Source organism: Tinamus guttatus, unplaced genomic scaffold, assembly GCF_059628265.1.
Source record: "Tinamus guttatus ecotype Peru unplaced genomic scaffold, ASM5962826v1 Tinamus_guttatus_pri_ptg000455l, whole genome shotgun sequence".
Taxonomy (NCBI): domain Eukaryota; kingdom Metazoa; phylum Chordata; class Aves; order Tinamiformes; family Tinamidae; genus Tinamus; species Tinamus guttatus.
Window position 1 is genome coordinate 50835 of NW_028288989.1, and position 22323 is coordinate 73157.

The window sequence follows — 22323 nt, forward strand, 5'->3', positions numbered from 1 at the left end:
AAAAGCTAGAGCAAGAATTTGTGCGTATTTGGAGAGCATTTCTGCTATTATGCAGTATGTCAAGGAAACTGAATTTGGAAAATTAATGCTTACGAAGTGTACCAAATGCATGGCTTTGGAAAGGCATTTCTTGTTTGTTGCATTAGGTAGGCAATTCAGACCACCAGACCGCCGCATCATCAGACCTCAGCCACGACGAGGAGGGCCTTGCTCAGGAAGAAGATAAGCAACAGTTTGGTGTCCATAACATGTGAACTAGTGCTTTTTTTTTTCTGGTAACAGTACGAGGGACATGGTTACATGGTTACTTGACAACAAGTTAACCATGAGTCAGCAACGTGCCCTCGTGGCCAAGAAGGCTAATGGGATCCTGGCCTGCATCAGGATGAGCATTGCCATGAGGTCAAGGGAGGGGATCCTGCCCCTCTACTCAGCCCTGGTGAGGCCGCACCTGGAGTATTGCGTGCAGTTCTGGGCTCCTCAGTACAAGAGGGACACTGAGTTTCTAGAGAGGGTGCAGCATAGAGTGACAAAGATGATTACGAGACTGGAGCACCTCTTTTACGAGGAAAGACCTAAGCGAGCTGGGCCTGTTTAGCCTGGAAAAGAGAAGACTGAGAGGAGATTTGATGAACATGTTCAAGTAGCTGAGGGGTGACTGTAGGGAGGATGGGGCCAGGCTCTGCGGCGGCCAGTGACAGGACGAGGGTTAACGAGTGTTAAGTTGGAACACAGGAAGTTCCACCTCCATAGGAGGAAGAACTTCTTTACTGTGAGGGTGACAGAGCCCTGGAACAGGCTGCCTAAAGAGGTTGTGGAGTCTCCTCTGGAGATCTTCCAAACCCACCTGGATGTCACCCTGTGCTCTAGGTGACCCTGCTGGAGCAGGGGCGTTGGGCTAGATGATTTCTAGAGCTCCCTTCCAACCTTAACCATTCTGTGATTCTGTGAGTCTATGATTCTGTGATTTTGTGGGGATAATATCTTATTGCGGTTATTACATTGTGGTAGACATAAACTATATGAAACATATACAGGCCACACATACATAGTAGGGTACTTTTAACAAACAGAAACATGTCTGAAGATCAATTTTCTTCTGATGTCCAACGCAATGCACTGTTTCCTAGATAAAAAAACAGAGTTGGCTATAGTTGAGTAACAGCACTGTAGAGCTGTCCTTACAACGTTGAAGGTTATAAGATCCTTAAATTGGAGAATTTCTCATAATCTCCCCTCAGGGTTTGAGCATGCTTCCTCTTTAACACCTTATGCATGTTCTGTATGAGACTATTCCAGTTATTTAATATTCTACTGTTGGGTGACAAAGGTCACTGCCACAGCAAATTGACACATTTAAAACGAAGGAGCGATTCAATGGAAATGCTCTACCGCAGGTTCAAGGAGAGACATATTATCTATTAAAAGTGAGAACAATATCTGTTTAACCAAATAAATCAATTGCGATCCAGGACATCCAAACTTCTGTCTTGCAGTCCCGGCACAAGATTATGCCATAAGTCCCATGGTCTAAATCAGAAAGTTGTGTATGGGACGTCCAGTGAAATTACTTCTTCAGCAACACAGCATGTATCATTGCTGCCATCTTCTGGAAAAGCAGACAGTTCTGCTACACTTTTAATTGCTTTGGAAATACTGAATCATCTTTTGTTTTCTCTTTAACAGTATCAGTACCTTTTTTTTGGTCATCTTGGGGCAAAACAATTTATTCATAACATTTGCAACATGCTGCCTCTTATCTAGCTGTAATTCCTTCACACTGAAAAGGTTTTTTAGAAGATATTGATAATGTATAAAGACATATTTTAAAACAATTTTCCTTTGCATTACCAGACAGCATCATACATTATTAAATGCATATGTTTCCATATATTCGCTATTTTTGTTTTGAGACAACAAACACTGTCTTTAAGTCTATGCTGTATAAAAATATTTAAATCCATATTTGCTACATCCTCCAATTGTAGTATTTTTAAATACACAAATATTTGCTTTTTTTTTTTTTTTGTGGCCAAGTGAGTTGGTAATGGTAATGTTTTCTTACATCTACATAACCAATATTAGAAAGCTGTATTGAACTGCACATCTTTCCAGAATTATGTCTTGCAGCATCCAAGTCTGTGGAGCCTAAGACGCTCTGACGTTCACCTAAGAGCACTTTGACTGGACAAAACACTCCAAAATTGCATGTTTTTGTAGACGGGCAGGAGGCAGCTATTCAAGAAGACTGCAAGCAAGACAGCAGTGGCGTCACGTAGATAGCTGGGGTCCAAGCGGAGCTGCATCCCTCTCCTCGGCTATAGCCTCCTCAAAGGCTCTTTCCAACCCAGGACTCTGCCGGTATTTCTTTCAAATGTGAATTTTGTAATAAACACCTTTCCTTGGCTGGGCTGCTTGGCTGCTGAATGAGCCTAGGGGGGGCTCCCAAGGTCTTGCAAGAACCTTCCCCTCACAGAGCCACGACTGCTACAAGCATGTACCAAAACGCTATTTTCCTAAGTAGGTGTTTTTTTTTTTTTTTTCCCCATGAAAGCAACACCAGGAGGAAAGGTGAAGAAAGGTTACAACGTCAAAAAACTGTGAATATTGTAGCCTTTTTTTTACAGACACCAGGACCCTCTCATCCCCTTTCCCCTCTGCATGGACCAAGGGGAACCAGCCTAGATGCCCACTGTCCAAGCCTGACTCTCCCATCAGCATCTTCCTGTGCCATTTACTAGACAGATTCCCCCCCCAATCCTTATTTCCTTATCTATTGATTATTCTTGCTGAGAACTCAGCCCTCGGCCAGCCCCACTTCACGCCGCCTTTGCAGGGTGTCCTCCAGGGTCGTCCGTCCAGCCTTGCCTCTGGGCAAGGGCAGCGAGGAGGGCTTTTTCACGGGGCAAAAACTGCTCAAACAGGGGAAACGCCCCCGCTTCCCGCCCCCAGCGCGGCGACGAGCTCGGGGCGGCGTTTTATTTTAGAAGGGGCCGCTTAGGCGAGGCCGGGACCCGCCGGGCTGGGGGGGGGAAGCCGCTTTACCGCCCGGGAGGTACCGCCGGGAGGGCGGTAAAGCGGCTTCCCCCCCAGCCCGGCGGGCCCCGGCCTCGCCGAGCCGCCCTCGCGCGGCCCCTTCCCGCCCCTGGTTGCATCAGCTGCGCGGGGCGCAGGGCGCCTGCGCCGGGCCGCCCCGCCGCTTCCTCCCTCGCTCCGCGGCGGCGCCATGGCGGGTGGCGGCGGCCAGGTGGGCCGGGGCCGGCCCGGTTCGGCCCGGTTCGGCCGGGAGGGCGATCGGGGTACGGGGAGGCGGTGGGGCGCCCCTGCCCCGTTGGGGCGGCCGGTGCCCCGGTGGGGCGGCCGGTGCCCCGGTGGGGGTGTTTTCCCTGACGCTCGGGACTCCTTCGTGTTGTGTTGAGGGGCTGGACGGGGTGGAAAGTGCGAGCGTGTCCGGAGAGTGAGAAGGGGGGTGTTCGCTCGCCCTAGGGAAACGCCGAGGAAGGAAAAAAGGGAGACTGCGGAAAGAAGAAAACGAAGGAAGGGGCAGGCGATGAAGGGCGCACGGAGGTGAGCTTCCCGGCGGCCTTATGCCGCACACGTATGCGCACATTTAAACTACATTAAAGGTGCCATTTCCTGTAGTTTCCTGGCTGTTGCCTTGTGTACTGGTGGTCTTGCCGCAGCTCATCCCTCCAGAGTATTTTATGTAGTATTGTGTTTATTCCATTCCTTGTTCTGCTGTTTCTAATTTCTGTAAAATCTGTGCGGAAATGACCTTGTTTGGCAGCGAGTTAGCTGCTATTTACAGAGGTGCCCCTGTGGCCTGGGATGATGAAGACCTGTGTGAGATGCTCCGTCTTTGCGGTCCCCGTGGTGGGTACAAGCAAGCAGCTCCCTTCAGCCATGCGCTGAGATAGCCAGACACCAGCCAGTGCTGATCGAAACCATCCACGTAGCCCTATTAACCCTGATCATAACCGAGCTGACAGCCCTAACATTGTTATATGACATGCAGACTAGAGCTGCTTTCTGTTTTGGTGGCTTGGGGTAGAGATGTTCTCTAAATTTTCTGACCCAGTCATAGAGGCACTTTTTTTTGTGAACTTTGATCATTTTAAATTGATTTCTGCCTGTGCTAGAATTTTGTGTAGTTTATTAAACAGGTGGTGGTGACCTTAAAGCCAGGCCTTAATTTTCAGTAAGCTAAACTTTTATAAATTTAATATATACTTAAATTGTAATCATGCGTATTGCTTATTAGATACGTAATTTAAATCGCCTTACTGCCTGAGAGAGGTTGAAGGAGTAAAGACTAAAACACAAGAGACAGAGTGACAGATGAAAACATGGAGGGGAAGATGTGGTAGATAAAAAGATAAATGCTGATTAGCTGGCATGTGTAACACAAATTCATTTTAGTAATTCAATGCTATATTCCAAGGCTCAGTGAAGTATGTGGAAATACTTAAAAGATTTTTTTGTTTGTTTATAATCGAAAAAGTGTTTTCAGTACTATTTTAAAGTGTCAGATTGTCCATTTTCTGTTATCTTGAGTTGTCCCTGGGATGGTCTTTCTCCTTAACTTCTAATTGCATTGCTTAAAATGTTTCCATATTCCTTCTTTTTAAAAGAAACCATCAGTATCCACACTCCCTTTTTGGAGGAGTTATTGCATACAGCTTCCAAAATTGAAAGGACTGAGATTCCTGAATCACTTAGTTCCTTGTGAAAAGTTTATCCCTCATATTTGCATTCTGGACATGAATTGATATTAGATTACTCCAATAATCTGATTATTTCTTCTTTCTCTTTATTCTGTGTATATATATAGCTGAACCCCTGGCCTGCATTTATCAATGAGCGTTTAGAGATGTACAATAAACTCAAAGCTGAACATGATGCACTTCTCGCAGAAAGAGCCGCCAGTGAGAGCAAACCCATTAAAGTTACACTGCCTGATGGCAAGCAGGTTGATGCCGAGTCCTGGAAAACCACTCCTTACCAAATCGCTTGTGGAATTAGGTATGATACTGTTCTGTGATTTAAGCAACAATTTTCAGATAGGTTTATATCTGCAGGTTGTGGCTGTTATCATTAATGCTAGGATCTTAGTTGTTTACCTCAATTTACCTCTTGTTGTTTACCTCTCCAGTTGTTTACCTCTCCAGTTGTTTACCTCTCCAGGCACATGGAGGACAAGAAGGTGCTCAAGAGTAGTCAGCATGGATTCACCAAGGGGAAATCTTGCCTGACTAACCTGATAGCCTTCTATGATGAAATGACTGGCTGGATAGACGAGGGGAGAGCGGTGGATGTCGTCTATCTCGACTTCACCAAGGCTTTTGACACCGTCCCTCACAACATCCTCCTGGGCAAGCTCCGGAAGTGTGGGATAGATGAGTGGACAGTGAGATGGATTAGGAACTGGCTGGATGGCAGGGCCCAGAGAGTGGTGATCAGCGGTGCAGAGTCTAGTTGGAGGCCTGTGGCTAGTGGGGTCCCCCAGGGGTCAGTCCTTGGTCCAGTCCTGTTCAATTTATTCATCAATGACCTGGATGAAGGCACAGAGTGCTCCCTCAGCAAGTTTGCTGATGATACCAAACTGGGAGGAGTAGCCGATACCCCAGAGGGCTGTGCTGCCATCCAGAGGGACCTGGACAGACTGGACAACTGGGCGGTGAAAAACCTCATGCAATTCAACAAGGCCAAGTGCAAGGTCCTGCACCTGGGGAGGAATAACCCCAGACACCAGTACAGGCTGGGGACCGAGCTTGTGGAGAGCAGCTCTGCGGAGAAAGACCTGGGTGTCATGGTGGACGACAAGTTGACCATGAGGCAGCAGTGTGCCCTCGTGGCCAAGAAGGCCAATGGGATCCTGGGCTGCATTAAGAAGAGCGTCTCTAGCAGGTCGAGGGAGGTGATCCTGCCCCTCTACTCAGCCCTGGTGAGGCCGCATCTGGAGTATTGTGTCCAGTTCTGGGCCCCACAGTACAAGAGGGATGTGGAGCTGCTGGAGAGAGTCCAGCGCAGGGCTACAAGGATGATCAGGGGCCTGGAACATCTGCCCTATGAGGAGAGGCTGAGGGAGCTGGGCCTGTTCAGCCTGGAGAAGAGAAGGCTGAGAGGGGATCTAATCAGTGTATATAAATACCTCAAGGGAGGGAGTGCAGAGGACGGGGATGGTCTCTTTTCAGTGGTGGCCACTGATAGGACTAGAGGAAATGGCCGGAAACTGAAACATCAAAAATTCCATAGGAACTTAAGGAAAAATTTCTTAACAGTGAGGGTGACAGAGCACTGGAACAGGCTGCCCAGAGAGGTTGTGGAGTCTCCTTCTCTGGAGATCTTCAAAACCCGCTTGGATGCAGTCCTGTGCCACGTGCTTTAGGTGTCCCTGCGTATGCAGGGGGGTTGGACTAGATGATCTCTAGAGGTCCCTTCCAACCCTAAGCATTCTATGATTCTATGATTCTATGATTCAATTTACTTCAAGGGGTCTTCTATAATAAATTGGAAATAACCCACAGTTTTCTATGTCTGATGTTTTGCATTTTGGAGATACAGTTTCTAAAATTAAATACAGACTATAGGTGGCATCCCTTAGACGTCTAACTTCATATCTTTCTTAGTGAGTACTGCAGTTGTCTTAAGAACTAATTTGCTAAGAAATTTAGCAAATGGTCAGATTGAGTATGCTGGCTTGTATAGACCTGGGAAAGGCTGATGGGTGATGTTTCAATGGATTTCAGGGAGTGTTACCACTATGATTAACTTTCACTTAACTGCATTTTTACTTACATGTGAGATTCCCATCAAAAAGCGTAGCCTTTCTCCAGAGTTTGAGATGACTTGAACTTTGTGAGGAGGGTTTGATCACTGCATGCTGGTCACTTTAAGAGCTAAAACCCTGAAAAATGGGTGAGATGAAATGTCATTTTTATGATGCTTAAGTGCCTTATTTTTGAAGCCTTCTTTACTTTTGTGATTTGGGATCAAGAAAAGGGTTTTTGAGTAGTGGATAAGAAAGGCTTAAGGTAATACATTATCTTTTAAATGGAATTTGGTATTTGGTTTGTTTTTGCTATTTGAGATTTGTCTCTTAGGTATGTGAGATCTGTATTTTATTGCAATAGGATTTTGATGGCAGGTCAGTATTTTAAGATAGCCACTTTTAGGTCACATGTGTTAGAGACTATATGAACATCCAGGAGACTATGCTTTTGTTTTTATTTTCCTACATTTCTTGGAAATGTGGGTATGATTTTCTTAAATGTTCATAACTGGCTAAGCTTTTGTTTTGTTTTGTTTTTGTGGCATTATACCCACTTTGAGCACTCCTGAAAATCCTGCTTGGCATGGAGGGCAAAGTTGGGGAGCTTCTACTTGCTGATTTCAAAAGCTTATGTATCACCTATTTATTTTGTAGCCAGGGCTTAGCTGACAACACTGTTATCGCGAAAGTGAACAACGTGGTTTGGGATCTAGACCGTCCTTTAGAGGAGGATTGTACTCTGGAGCTGCTCAAGTTTGAAGATGAAGAAGCTCAAGCAGTGAGTATCATCTCCTTTAAACTTGTTTATTCTTGAGTTTGCATTAAACTCGACCTACTTAGTTATTGATGTTTCTAATATGTTCCAAAGATGAAAGTAAGAGAATATTTTTTTTCCATGTACATCTGAAATTTTGTATTGGCTTCTTTGGAGGGAGATGTGACACTAGCAATGCCATACATTCTACTATATATTCACAGCCAAGTCTCTTGTTAACAGTTGCTGTAGGTTATGCCAAATCTGTTCTCATTAAAATTTTACATTTGCAGCTTTTATGTTAATGTAAGATAGGTTTCTTCTGAACCAAGCTCTTTAGCAGTGACTGTAAAAGCAATGTTGCATAAAAAAGTACAGAGTTACAAACATAAGAAAATTGATTAAGCTGCACTTGTATGGACTAAAAGTATATAATTAATTTTGGCTGTTCGTTCAGGTACAAAAATGTAGATTTCCAGTGAGATCTAAATGCAAACTTTTAAAACTTGCATTTATATTTACATTTTCTGATATAGATTTGATTTTAATTTATAAAAACCTAAGGTGCAGTACAAGATTAAGGGTTATTTTTAACTTTATGAACTGTTCCACATCAATGCATACATAAAATACCTTAAAGACCACAGCTTTATGTTGCAAGCACACCTTAAGGTTGTCAGGCTGCATATCACCAGAGCTGGTTGACGGAAGTTCATGGAAATGATGAAGTATTTTCCAAAATTCAGGACAAGAGTTGAATTATTTAAACAGTAGTTGAACAGTAGTTGAAAATAATTCTAATTCAATAACTTTGCAGTGTTGTTTTCTGGAAATATCAGTGCTTTGGATGAGCGGGTTGTCACTTCTACAGACTGCTTTAATATGGGATTTGCATCTTTATATTTAAAAGCAAGCTTTTAGAAATTATTTTAAATAAAATATTTGGAAATGCATTGTGCATATTCAGACTCAACCCTCTTTTGTGGCTTCCTTTAGGTGTACTGGCACTCGAGTGCTCACATCATGGGTGAGGCCATGGAGCGAATCTATGGTGGATGTTTGTGCTACGGGCCACCAATAGAAAATGGATTTTACTATGACATGTTTCTTGAGGATGGGTAGGTATATATTTATATTTTTTTCCTATGAGTGGGGGCAGTGCAAATACAGCAAAATTTGTTACTTGCTTCCTTCTGGGACAAAGTCATCACTCCTATCACAGATATGACTTGCTTTGTTCTTTGCAGTACGTTCAGGCTGCAAGTTAGTGCATTGCAAAACCAGTTCCAGGTCAGCAATAGAAAGCGAAACAAGAATGTTTTACTTTTTCATGTGTGTTTATTTTAGGGGTGTATCAAGTAATGACTTCTCTGCTTTGGAAACCTTATGCAAGAAGATCATGAAGGAAAAACAAGCCTTTGAAAGACTGGAAGTTAAGAAGGAAACGCTGCTTGAAATGTTTAAGGTAGGCTGTTTTAGAAGTTTGTTTTCAGCATCACACGGTTAGGTAGATGTAGCTTGAGCTGCAGGTTGTATTAGCCATAGAGAAAGGAATGTCCACTTAATTTAAACTTTCAAATATCTTGTGTTCTTATGAGATTATTTGTGATATTAACAGTAAAAAAAATGAGCAAAGGTATAATTCTGTTTTTTTAGCAATGCAGATTAGACTTTCTGTAGTTCTAGAATTCTGGAAGTATGTCTCAGGAGCATGACAGTGGCCTCGAAGTTAAAGAGGGCCTCAGGTCGTCTCCAGTCCAACATCCTGCCCAGAGTAGGGTCAACACTGAAATTGAACCATTTTTCTCAGGCTTTTGTCCAGTTGGGTCTTGAAAACCTGTAAGGCTGGAGGCTGCACAACCTGCTCTCTGAGCAACCTGCTTTGCTACATGAGTGGAGCATCTCCCTCTCCTGCCTCTCTCCCATCCCTTACCCTCTCCCTGTCTTTCCTGTTTGCATAATTCTCTCTTGATGAAATAGAACGTAAGATTTGCGAAGAGTTTAAACTGCTGTTTAGATCTTATGCTTAATAAGTAATTAATAATTGTGTGTGCTGTTTTTCTTTTCAGTATAATAAGTTCAAATGTCGGATTCTGAATGAGAAGGTCAATACTGCAACTACAACAGTGTACAGGTAATAATGCATTACTGGACAAAATAATACTACTACAAATAATGCCACTACAAATAATACTACTGGACAAAACTTTCTAGGATGCAATACACTGAATTAATGTTTCCTTTTCTTAGGTGTGGCCCTTTGATAGATTTGTGCAGGGGCCCTCATGTCAGACATACTGGCAAGATAAAAACCATAAAAATTCATAAGGTAAGTGCTGAAACTGAATGAAACAAATGTGTTCACTAGAAAAGTGTTGCTGTATTGAGACAATACGTTTGTGGGAAATCCAAGAGTAAAATTCGAATTGTGATAACCTGGCCCTAAACTCTGTTTAACCTATTGAGAGAGGACTGTGGGCTGTGAAAATTATCTTACGTGGCATGAAGCCCAATTAGGTGGCCAGAGCCTGCACTGCCAGCAGTGGATAGGAAAGTGAGCAGGGCCTAAGAAAAGGACATGGCCAATCTGTATCAGTTGGAGCTTATATATTTTATCATCTAAGGGTTATAGCTGAGTGAAAACAAGAACAGTTGGAAGAAGATGGCTACAGAGGGAGTAAGTGATATTTAAAAAAAGAGAAAGGAGAGTTCAAAACCCTTATTGAAACCTGTTCATCTATTCTTTGTGGATTTGTCTCTACAGAAAATTGATCCCTGTTAAAATTTTGACATATATTTAGTTTTCATCAGTGTTTCAACTTTGAAATTAGAGCTCTCCTTGTGCCATGATGTTCTACATTAAATACAGATACTGCTGATTTCATGTGTTCTTACAGGTGATAGTAAAATATGGAGTATCTTCTTGTGCTTATTGTATTATTTAATTTTTGCATGCAGAATTCTTCTACCTATTGGGAAGGCAAGGCTGATATGGAATCCCTTCAGCGGATCTATGGAATTTCATTCCCAGATGCAAAAATGCTGAAGGAGTGGGAGAAATTGCAGGAGGAGGCTAAGAACAGAGATCACAGAAAGATTGGGCGGGTGAGACAGCTTTGCTGGTAATGTATTTCACAAACACCATGTGAATGTACCCTCATAACTACAAGCATCTCAAAGACGGCGTGTATTTCTGGAACAACCAATATAGATGTGTTTGCATTTTCAGTAATTTTGCAAAGCCAGGCAATTTTCTGTAGCAACTGAGCATCAAAAATTCTAAAGCAAATGAAACTACTATTTAAAGATTTTGCTGTTTAAAACACTACAGTATCCTTATTCCACAGATTAAACATAACAAAACAGGAACACATCAATCTGCAGGAAGAGTTTATTCCTATACAAGCTGCTGCAGCCTGTTCACTCACAGTTCTTTTTTTCCGTGTGATGTTATAGTCAATAGTGCATTTCTGCATTTTCCTTCTTGCTTAGTCCTGACATGCATTATACATTTTGCTGACCATGCTCTTGCTAGCTTTTTCTCTTTGAATACTTTCTGCTTATTTTGTTGTTCTTGTGGGGTTTGTTTGTTTGTTTTTGATGGGAACCTCCGTCAGCTAATTGATAGTCCTGGACACACTGTGCAACGTCTATTGCTTAGGCATCAGTAAAACAGAGCAGAATTTCACTATGTGCTGTCCTGAAGCATATCCTGTTTGCCCGAAAATTAGATTAATACAGTTCACACTTCTAATACAAGTGCAAACTACTAGTGAGCTGCAGCAGCAGAACTAGTTGGTACTTGCCAATGGAACAAATGAACTTTGGAGGCACAGTAATTGCACATAAACACAGGAATAACACAGAATTTGGAGCGTCAGTATTGAAATAGAAAACTGAACAATGTACTTCAACAGTCAACACTAACAGACATATATATATATATACCAATGGAAATGCACCTGCCTATTGTTATTTACTTTTTTGCTTTTTTTTTTTTTTTTTACCTTTGAGTAGTGATGCTCTGTCAGTAGTAAGTTGTCTGTGAATGTCAGTGAAAGTACTGGTGTTCATATATATATATATATATATACACACACACACACACATATATATATATGTATTTTTTTTTTCAAATACTGTTTTTCTGCAGGACCAAGAACTGTTTTTCTTCCATGAGCTCAGCCCTGGTAGCTGTTTTTTCTTGCCAAAAGGAGCTTATATTTATAACACATTAATTGAATTCATTCGAGTAAGTAATTTCTTACAGAAATTCTTAATTTTAGAAGAATATGTAACCATATAGACTTAAGTGCTATGTTAAAAATGTACTAATTCTGCAAGCAATGAGCAAAAGTAACCTGGTTTCTTTGAAGTGGTGATTTTTGCTAAATTAAGGTTTTATTATCAGAACTTTACCTCCATTTAAAGCTGTTTAATGGATGTTATGGATTCTTTGACATCCAGTAGAACAGTTGAGCTTAAAATACGCTGTGGTAGAACAGCTGTGGTGATTTGCTTTATCTGGCATTGTGGAACTGTCTATTATAAGATGTTGTTTAGGAAAAATATCCTGACCTTCTTGCTGTAATATTTAAAATCTTTCTGTCTTATTGTCATATACTTGGGTTGCAGGGTACTATCAAGTGTCATTGTATAATTAGAGACTCCTCCTATGCTTACAAGGAATAAACTTGTTCTTCTTGCTTATTAGCACACATGAAAAGATTGGGGGAGGGTGGTGCTTGTGTAATGGAGGTAACCTGGCTTGTCCAGCTTGAATCACTACTGCCTCACAGATAAAAAGGAATAGAAAGGTCAGATTTTTCTTCTTTTCTTTATATTTTTATTGAGTCATGGACTTTTGGAAGGCAACATTTGCATATTCTATGGCTGTGCATGTATTTTTTGTTTTATAAATAATTTTACGTTCTGGTCTGTTGTTCTAGAGTGAATATCGAAAACGTGGATTCCAGGAGGTTGTCACTCCAAATATTTTCAACAGCAAATTATGGATGACATCAGGGCACTGGCAGCATTACAGTGACAACATGTTTTCCTTTGAAGTGGAGAAAGAAGTCTTTGCTCTGAAGCCTATGAACTGCCCAGGACACTGGTAAATGCATAATAAACCCAGTTCATCAAAAATGCTGCTGCTTTAAAAAATGCTCAGTTTGTTTTCTGTGCTTAATTGTAAGGAAGCACCTTGATTTGGTATGCTGTCAGGAGCAATGTAATTATGAGTGTTTGAGTTCTCTGTATATTGAAACACTGAGGAATGCCATTATTCCTTTGTTAAAATGGCTACATTTTCAGAACTAACTTATCCAAGTACCACAAGTCTCAAATATCCAAAATGGATCCCTGAGCATTATCCTTTTTATGGCTATTTGGCTGTCCAGGTCTTCGTGTTCAGTTTTAGGAGCTATTTCACCCTCTGTGCATGTTTGGAGGGAAGTCTGTTAGCTGTTAGCAGTATCTGAATTTGTTTTCCTTTAAAAAAATAGATATGAATGTTCACTGCGTTCAGATCTCATGGTTGGAGTTAGGGACATCAGCTTATATACTGTCTGTTCTTTGCTAAACTTTGATTCTGGATGAGTATCAAATTACAAAATATTTTTTCAGCCTGATGTTTGATCATCGTCCGAGATCGTGGCGTGAGCTGCCGTTGCGATTGGCAGATTTTGGTGTCCTGCATCGTAACGAACTGTCAGGAGCTCTTACTGGCCTCACTCGAGTACGCCGCTTCCAGCAGGATGATGCTCACATATTCTGTGCCATTGAGCAGGTATGGGCTGCAGTTAAATGGAATTGTGTATTAAAATCCAAATAACTCAGTTTCCCATAGCTGACACTTCATTTCCGTTCTCATAAAGATTGAAGAGGAGATAAAGAGCTGTCTGCAGTTCTTGCGTACTGTTTATGATGTTTTTGGATTTTCCTTCAAACTGAATCTTTCCACTCGTCCTGAAAAGTATCTTGGAGATATTGAAGTATGGAATCAAGCTGAGAAGGTAAACAGTAACTTAAATGATATTTTTTTTTAAATGAAAACTAGTCTGCAGTTGGCACACCTGAAAGAACAGATCCTCTTCTGGGAAGAAGAGTAACAGCTGGGCATAAGAAATATAACTCCATATTTCTTTAATTCTGTCTGCCTGCGAGAAATGGCTTTTGTTTTATGTTGTCCTTCTGCATGGAGATTATATTCTCAGTGCAATTTACATATCAGAAACAAACAATTGTTTGAAGAAACAAACACATCTGTCTCTCTTTTACTCTTTTTGGCCAAAAATACTTTGAGAGGAGGAGAAAGAAAACTGATAGTGCCATCCACTGTAATAAGTCTTAGAGCCAGCTTGCTTTGATGATCCAAAGGACAGGGTTAGCCCTTTCAGCTGCACTGGGAGGGAGAAGATGCAGCAGGAATGGATTTTGGATTTGAATCTAGCATAAAAACTACTTACATTGTTGGCTTGTGTTGGCTATTGTTACTTATTGTTACTATTGTTGGTGATTGTTACTTATATGTTGGCTTATAAGTATATAAGCCAACATTGCTTGACTGGCCTCTTCCAAAATATATAATTTGTTTGTTTGTTTACTTGTTTTTTAAATAGTTGCAGCAGTAACTGAAAAGCATAGGTAATTTGGTAGTTTTTAGGTGCCTCTAGCAGCAGGCTGACCTGATGCTGTAGCACTGAAACACTGTAAATGAAAATGATGGGGAGAAAGGCTGAGTGTGTGTGTGTCCTTTATCCCTAGCAACTTGAAAACAGCCTCAATGAATTTGGTGAGAAGTGGGAATTAAACCCTGGTGATGGAGCTTTCTATGGACCTAAGGTTAGTATGTTACAATCACCCACTCGGTGGGTTTGGCTTTTAATTCTGTTTGGTTCTCTGTAAAATGTTTGTAATGTATGAATTCCCTGGAAAGAAAGTGTTAGGCAGCTGCCTGTGCAGATATTTTGTTAGGCATTTTCAAATAGATACCTGAGCAAGATAAAGGCTTCATCTAGTAAATATTCTACTTTGCAAACTAATCAGCTCTGCTCAAGTAGCAGCCAAATAATTTAGTGAGAGAAATGAACAGAAGGTGGCAGTCTCAGATCTGACCTACCAGAGGAATAGCTACAGCAGAAATATTTTTTTTTGGCAATCACTGAATCATAACGTATATAAATAAGTCTTGATTTATATGTAAAACAAGAAATGAGAAAAAAAATGAGCAGATTTATTGATTAAATAAATACATTTCTGAAGAGTTCCTTTTACGGGCAGAGGGTTTTTTTTTTGGGGGGGGGTAAATTTTGTTGCTACTGGGTTTTGGTATTTGAAAACAAACCTTGGCATTGATTTTGTATTTTTGAAATATGTCTGAGTCTGCACAGGTTAAGCAGGACTCTAGAAATCCACTTGTGTCTCTGAACATAAGGACACAGAGCATTACAAAATTACTTGTAGATCTTTCTCTAATAAACATAACCTACATTTATGTCTACATTAATTCATTTAGTAAACTCATTCTGATTTCTTTGTAGGTTAATTGAATCAATTTCATTTTATAGGTTGTATGCAGAATGTGTTACAGGAGCTAATCTTTCACAATATGAAATGCAAACAGGATTTAATAATTTCCTCAGTAGATTTGAAAAGAGGCAAATATCTGCAGGAACACTTACCTTAGTTAACCTTGTATTTAGTTCTAGCACACTCCAGTTTAAGTGAAGTGAGCACACATGTAGCTTGTTGCACTGGTTTTAGTGGGAATTGGTTGAAGTTATATCTTAAGTGAAGCTCTACATCTAGGGTCCCTTTAAAGTAATTAAGTCTTTTTTTATTATTTATATATACTCTGTAACTGGGTGATTTGAAATTCAGAGAAGGTTGTAAATATATCTAATTTATAAGCCAAAATAAAGAGCACAACTCCTACATACAGCCATACTGGTAAAATGATGACTAAGAAAGTAATATGCCAAGTAAGTAAGGTCCAGATAGTGTAAATCTGCTGTTGGCTGGCTGTCTGCTTGTGCCACTTTGTTACAGGTGTGGTCAGAATTAAAGTTGTTACGATGAAGCAGAAACAACAGGCTTGAGTGTAGACAGACACATAGACAGTCACTAATTAATGCAGTCCTTATGAAAAAGGAGATTATTTAACACAAGGATTCTCATCCTTGTGACTATGCCCTGAATATACCATACAAGCTACCACATTTTCCAGTATTGTATAGTAAACTAACGTAAGTTTCCCAGTTTCAGATTGAAGTCATATTTTCAATGAGAAATGTTCAGTTCTGATCCAATACAAATGTACTTGTTCCTTGATGTGCTGCTGAATTTTCTTCAGTAAAAAAGCCCGTGAAAATCTCAGGCAAAGCAGATTGAAACTCTTGAGCATGATGTATTAAATGTGATTCCCTCTGAAGTAAAGTCACTTGCTTGCCTCATTTTTCTTTTTGACGGGTATATGCATCAGAGTTTTCAAATCATTTAATTATCAAAGCAGGACAAAGTAAAAGTACGTTGTCTAAAGCCGTATATAGTTCTTCTGTACTACTCTGAGTTAAAGTTTCTGTCTTAATGCGTTTGCCTTCACAGGAAAATGTATATTAAACTCCAGTAAAAGTTTGTCTTTTGTTTCTAAGATTGACATTCAGATCAAAGATGCCATTGGTCGCTACCACCAGTGTGCTACAATCCAGCTAGATTTCCAGCTGCCAGTCAGATTTAACCTTACCTTTGTCAGGTGAGTAAAGTAATTGGTATTTTTAGTTGCTGTATAATCTAGTTTGCCTGGAAACTACAGGCATATGTTTTAAAAGAGAATCAGCCTAACCTTAAAAACAAAAATCTTTCTTCACAGCCACGATGGTAATGACAAGACCAGACCAGTTATCATTCACCGGGCCATCTTGGGATCTGTGGAAAGAATGATTGCCATTCTCACGGAAAACTACGGTGGCAAATGGTAATGTTGAAAAGTAGCTTTATTATTCCAGTTTGAGCAAAGATTTTATATAGTAGGAGATAAATTGGCCCAAAGTATGGAAGAGTAAAAAGGATTAGTTACTCGCTTGCTTCAGAGTTGTGCTGTATGACAGGATTCTTCCTAAACTGCATTCCCAAGGCGTTGAGTAATCCCAGACATGGTAGCCACTACATGATATCACTCCTGCAGGTGCAGCATGCAGCTGAGCTCTACAACCCATGCATCTCATCTTGTCCATGCAGCTGGGCTGCCTTAGAGTCCTCTATGTAGGTAACATCCTTAGCCTGCTGCAGTATTGTATCTAGTAGGGATGATCTCTGAATACTACAGAGGCTCAAAAGTTAACTTTTTTTTCATGATTAGTAGTAATAAGCCTAACACCTCAGCTTTTCTGTTGTAGAACACAACTTGAAACTTCAGGTGAATAAGTACCTGTGCCCACATCAAAATTTTTCTTTAGACACTTAGGTTTTGGGGAGATTAGCTGTGACTTGAGTTCAGGGCTGCCATTACCTCTGAAAACAACCTGGGAAAGTGGCTTAATGAGTCTGTAGGGTACATTTTAGTCTCATTTATTGCTGGCTATTTTAAATTGGAGTATTGATAAGCTATGTTACATTGAAAAATACTAAAAGCTGTAAAACTTGTGTTCTTTTGTTTTCAAAGGCCGCTCTGGCTCTCCCCACAGCAGGTTATGGTGGTACCAGTGGGACCAACATGTGATGAATATGCTCAAAAGGTGAAGTTGCGTAGTTTTTTTTGTGTGTATCTGTTCCAGAAATACTGTATTTAGATGAGCTACTCAGTTATTAATGACAAATTTTTGCATATTATGTTGTAGCATTTGTATAGTACAAATGACAACAAATTAAGCTGCTGAAATTGTAGATGGATCGTAGAAAGGACCTGAAACAAATACTGGGTATCTCAGCAACAACTGCTGATCCTGTTGATGCTTTTATTGGAAAGTTTAGCTTTTCAGCCAGAGGAAAAGCTCCTACACTTCAAGTTCCAGTTTCCCCTGGCCCTGTGTTTCTTGCAGAGTAATAAGAAAAATGAAGCTGAATCTTGGCATTTTCAGCATCCAGCTGATATTCTTCTCTATAGTTTTCAAGCACATTATATATATTTTTAGAAGTCTTCAAAATAAAATCTTCATCAGAGAGCTGTCTTTCTCCGTGCCAAATTCAAGTCCCTAATCAGCCCAGTGTGTCAGGTCCCACAGCATGCTTAGTGATTTAGTGTGTATGAACTCCTGCTAGCTGACGTGTTTTTACATTCTTGAACTAGCCTCATCTCCAGGGCATGACCCAGTGGTGTTTTTGGTTTAGGAGTTAGACAAGTTTGACTGGCTTGTTAAACCTACAATTCATAAATAGTTCATCATCACAGAAAAAATATATCCTTTTTCAATGTCAGTTTAAATGCTTCTTCTAGGTCAGACAGCAATTCCACGATGCTGGATTAATGGCAGATGTTGATGTAGATCCTGGGTGCACACTGAACAAGAAGATCAGGAACGCTCAGCTTGCACAGTATAACTTCATTCTAGGTAATGTATAGGGCATATGCTATTTCGTGTTGGCTGACTGTCTTGAACAGGACTAGGATCTGATGTAGCTTTTTCCTCTTTGAGCAAGAGAGAGGCCGGTAGTCAGTGTTTTAGACCACTTTGCTCCCTAAAGCTCTCCATCTCAGCCTCCACTGTCTGCATGATGGCATTCCTTGCTTGCACTGCTCTTAGTGAAGGTCTTTGCAGAGAGAGTGGCCCAAAACTTGATTGCTGCTTCAGAGAAAAGTATTTTTGCTCTCCTCCGCTCATTAGTATGGAAGCACATGTGGAATCTCCTTTCATTTGTCAAGTAGATTAAGTGATTTTCTTTTTTTTCAGTATTTTGCTCTCTTATCTGAGGTGTGGCAAAAGAAGTGCCATATTTTCATTGCATTCAGCTGTGGTGCATCTTGGAACTAAGCACGCACATCTTAAGAGCAGACTCTTGCAAGACTGGGTGATGCAGGACAATTACCTTTAAGTATATGATTTGAAGTACTGTCTTAGTTATACAGGCTTCTTCTGTAGCTACCTCCAACTCTATCCTGTAAAATTTATATTAGTAGTGAAACAAACAGGTATTATCTTGGGGTGTGTATCAATATTTAAACAAATAACTCTGAACTTTTCCAGTAAGTGACCTTGCTGTCTTTATAAAATAATAATAAAAAAAAGAAACTAGGTTCTTTACAATCAAACTGTCTTTCTAACCTCTGCCCATAGAGTACTCCTAGACTTACTTTGGCTTTGTGGCTGGCTGTAGGAGGAAATAAGCCAAGCTGAGTTTATTCAGTTAACTTTTCCCCTTATATTTGGCTAAGTTGCTTTTGTAATATACTAAAACCTTTTAAAGGAATGTGATTTAATTTGATTAATAAATGGGATTAAATAAGAAGACTGCTGGCTACTACAGATCTAAGCTTGGGGAGGGAGGAGGAGGACAAAGAAGGATTTGTGCTGGTGGTTAAGCTTTTTAGAAGTTCTGTTTAATATCTTTGTTTTATGGTAATGAAAAAATGCTTGAGAAATGTTAAGTTAATGTCTTTGCATCTTGGTTGTTTTTAGTTGTTGGTGAAAAGGAGAAGGCCAGTGGAACAGTAAATATTCGCACTAGAGATAACAAGGTGCATGGCGAGCGTACAATTACTGAGACAGTGCAGAGGCTGCTGGAACTGAAACGCTCTCGTTGCAAACAAGCTGAAGAAGAATTTTAATACCACCACCTGGCATAAAGAAGATTCTAGTTTTTTTTTTTTTTTTTTTTTTTTTTTTTTTTTTTTTTTTGTTTAACTGTAGAGGTGTTTGTGCTGAACCAGTTCTGACATATTGGACCTCTCGCTATTTTTGCAGAGATCTTTCTAAGTAAAATACCTGTTTTTGGAAAATCATTTTTTCAAAAAGCATGAATTAAAATTTCTTGGATCAATGACAGGTGCAGCTAGATGAAATGACCCTTTCTGCAACTGCAAGAGAATGGAAGTGTTCATCAGGGATAACTATAACTTTTGAACTACCAGCTTAAGAATAAAATTCATTTTAATAACAGATTGTTTTTGTGAAAGTTAAATACATGACCCTGTGCTTAAGAAACCACCCAGGAAGCACACCTTGTAGCAGCAGTTGGCAGGGTACGGGCTACACGTTTGGAGTATGTCCTTTAGCAGGGTATGGGGTACTCTGCAGTCTTGTCCACTGATCTGGCAACTACTGAAATATAAATCAGTAGATGTCAGTCTTGTACCAGTTATCCTGCTGCAGAAACCTCTTTTAAATAGATTATGCTTTCAAAATTCTAATAGTGTAGATAGAAATACATAAATGGATATATTATTAGAAGCAACACCTAAGGGTACGAGCCAGTAAAATAGATGGGCAACATCAGCAGGACGTGGGCAGAACTGTGTCTGCACTGGATCCCCTGCAGCACCTGCTGCGCTTCCTGCTCTCTGCGTCTCGGGCTGTGGAAGTTCTCTGGCTACCTCATGTCGTGGACACTGGTGGAGCTGGCCTGGCCTGAGCAGCACGTTCTCCCATCTCTCAGTTCAACCAGCAGTGCCTTGGAAAGCTGGCTGATCATGTCTGGCAGGACCAAGCTCCACCATGACCACAGTCATCTCTTGGGCCATGCAGCTTTTGCATAATAGCTTAGTGGTTGGACAACTTGCCAAGAACCTGCCATTGACTAATTCTTTCCAGAGTCTGAGAGGGCTTCAAAGCCACCCGTTTCATTTCTCCGGAGCCTGCATGGATTACCAGCCTGGAGCCACAGAAACACAATTTAGCAGCTTAGTTTTTAGCCATATATCCCTAGGGACTTTTTCAGGGGAAGGTTTGCTTGTCCTGTGTTACTAATAGATTACCTCATGCCATAGTTACTACATGGGTAGCTGCTGATAAAATACAGCTCACGCCTTGCTTTATAGGGATTTTTGTTTGCTCATAAAGCAAATTTCAGTACAAACTGCTGAAGGAGGAAGACCATGATGGGGAAGAAAGATACCAAATATAATGGCTCATCCAGGTCCATAACTGCACAATATTAAATAGGGTCTGGCAGAAAGGCCTACATGGGAGAAGTCCCTACAAGCCTTCAGTTTTCTGCGAACTCCTCAGTTGTGTCACTTACTTCTCTGAGAGTCATCTGGATACTGTTGTGAATCTGGGTAATTCCCCTTACAGTCTTGATTCCCACACTGTGGCTAATATTAATCTCTCAGTCCCTAGAAAAAAACAAAGTTTCGCTATTCGGATCAGCAGTGTGCCAGCACCCTCCACAGCCAATGCATCACCTTCAGGGAGAATCATCTATAGGATAAGTTTTGATTATTGTAGCCACCTTTACAAAGTCAGTCCTTACCTGACTACGGTTTTCCATTGCATCCAGACTCAGCCCCACTCCAGGTCCTGCAGAAAAGCAAACATCCCTGTGGTTAAAAAAAAAAAAGGAAAAAGTCTTTTTATCAAGTCTGACTTCTCCCAAGATAGAGCAGACAAAATTAAGGCCTTCATTTATGTCAGATGTAGTTACATGATTGCCTTAGCTTTCACTACAACTTCTTAACAGCAAAGTAAGTTTTTGTCCAAAATATAAGCAAGTGGTTCTGGAATGAAATAATGGTAAACTGATATTGGGAAAATTAAATATTGCTAGAGGCTACGTTTATAGAAACAAAGACAGCACACACTGCTTGGTATTTATGAAAATTTCCAAAACCCCTTTCTATACACCAGTATTTTCCAGCTGCTTTGGATAGGAACATTCCTTCACACTTGTCTGGTCATGCTGGATGCCTTGCTAGCCCCTGCAATAGAATATGCTGCATTTGGACTTTCTATCAAAGTTAATTTTTTGCATAGGCTTCAGAGAGGAGTAGGAGAACCTTTGAAACAAAGTATGTTTTAATCAACTTAAGAGATAGTGCTCCAAAAAAAACACATGTGCCCAGATAAGAAGGGACAACGAAAGACTTTCATAATGTTCTCAGGTGCAATATTTAAGGTAAATCACCAGGGCTACATAATTAGCATCAATAAGTAAGATTTCTGCACCCCACTCAGAAGAATTCCCTTTGACTGTATCAGAGTTCTCTTGAAATGTTAAAAAGCTTTCTGCAATACGCACACTGCACACAGAAAAATGCATATGCATGAAAAAAAAAAAAAAAAAACGTAAAAACAAAGCCAAAGGGTTGAGCATCTGGGAAGATGAGACATTCATGCAATTGAACATGGCTGAGCTGTATCTATCTAGCTGTATTAAAAGATCAAGGAGTACGGACCCCCGTAAAGGTGGCCACAGTGAGCACCACGCACCCTGTGCTTTCCCAAACCCTCGCGTTAGTCCTTGCGGAGGCCCCACGGCCGGGCTGGGCGTGCAGGGAGCTGCACACACGGCAGAGCGAGCGGCACAGCCCTCGTCTGCTCTGCTGCCCTCCTGAGGCTGACCCCGACTGACGCTTAGATGACCATCCATGTTGGTGCAAAGCCAACATCCTCTCCAGGTAGTTAGAGTAAGTCTAAGGGAACTACTCCATCGAAGCGGGCGCAGGGATAAGAGGGTTGGCAGATACGCAGTGGGGATAGGGCATGAAAGCCTGGAACAAAAAGTGTCCACGTGCAAGTACACCTAAGATCCTTCGAGCTTCCAGTATCCTGTTCTATGAAGGGTTTATCTCACTAGATTGAAAGCAAATATATTCATTCCTTCAAAGCACATTTTGCTACACCATCACAGGAACCACCATTCT

At 40.9% G+C, this 22323-nt stretch overlaps 1 protein-coding gene across 1 annotated transcript; it reads left to right on the forward strand.

The window, feature by feature from the left end:
- Positions 1-3203: 3203 nt before the first annotated feature.
- On the forward strand, positions 3204-19621 carry TARS1 (threonyl-tRNA synthetase 1). Its single transcript, XM_088532100.1, has 19 exons — positions 3204-3247; positions 3487-3567; positions 4832-5022; positions 7427-7550; positions 8523-8644; positions 8874-8991; positions 9596-9660; positions 9777-9855; positions 10485-10631; positions 11680-11778; positions 12476-12642; positions 13155-13317; positions 13406-13543; positions 14295-14372; positions 16181-16281; positions 16399-16503; positions 17191-17263; positions 17962-18076; positions 19142-19621. Exons 1-19 carry the CDS (start codon positions 3227-3229, stop codon positions 19288-19290), a joined length of 2136 nt encoding a protein of 711 aa, XP_088388226.1. The 5' UTR covers positions 3204-3226; the 3' UTR covers positions 19291-19621.
- The last annotated feature ends 2702 nt before the right edge of the window (positions 19622-22323 follow it).

Coding starts and splice junctions, on each gene's coding strand:
- TARS1 (XM_088532100.1), top strand. CDS start 3,227: ATGGCGGGTGGCGGCGGCCAG. Junction 8,992..9,595: donor CGCTGCTTGAAATGTTTAAG/GTAGGCTGTTTT, acceptor TTTTCTTTTCAG/TATAATAAGTTCAAATGTCG. Junction 9,856..10,484: donor AAACCATAAAAATTCATAAG/GTAAGTGCTGAA, acceptor TTTTGCATGCAG/AATTCTTCTACCTATTGGGA.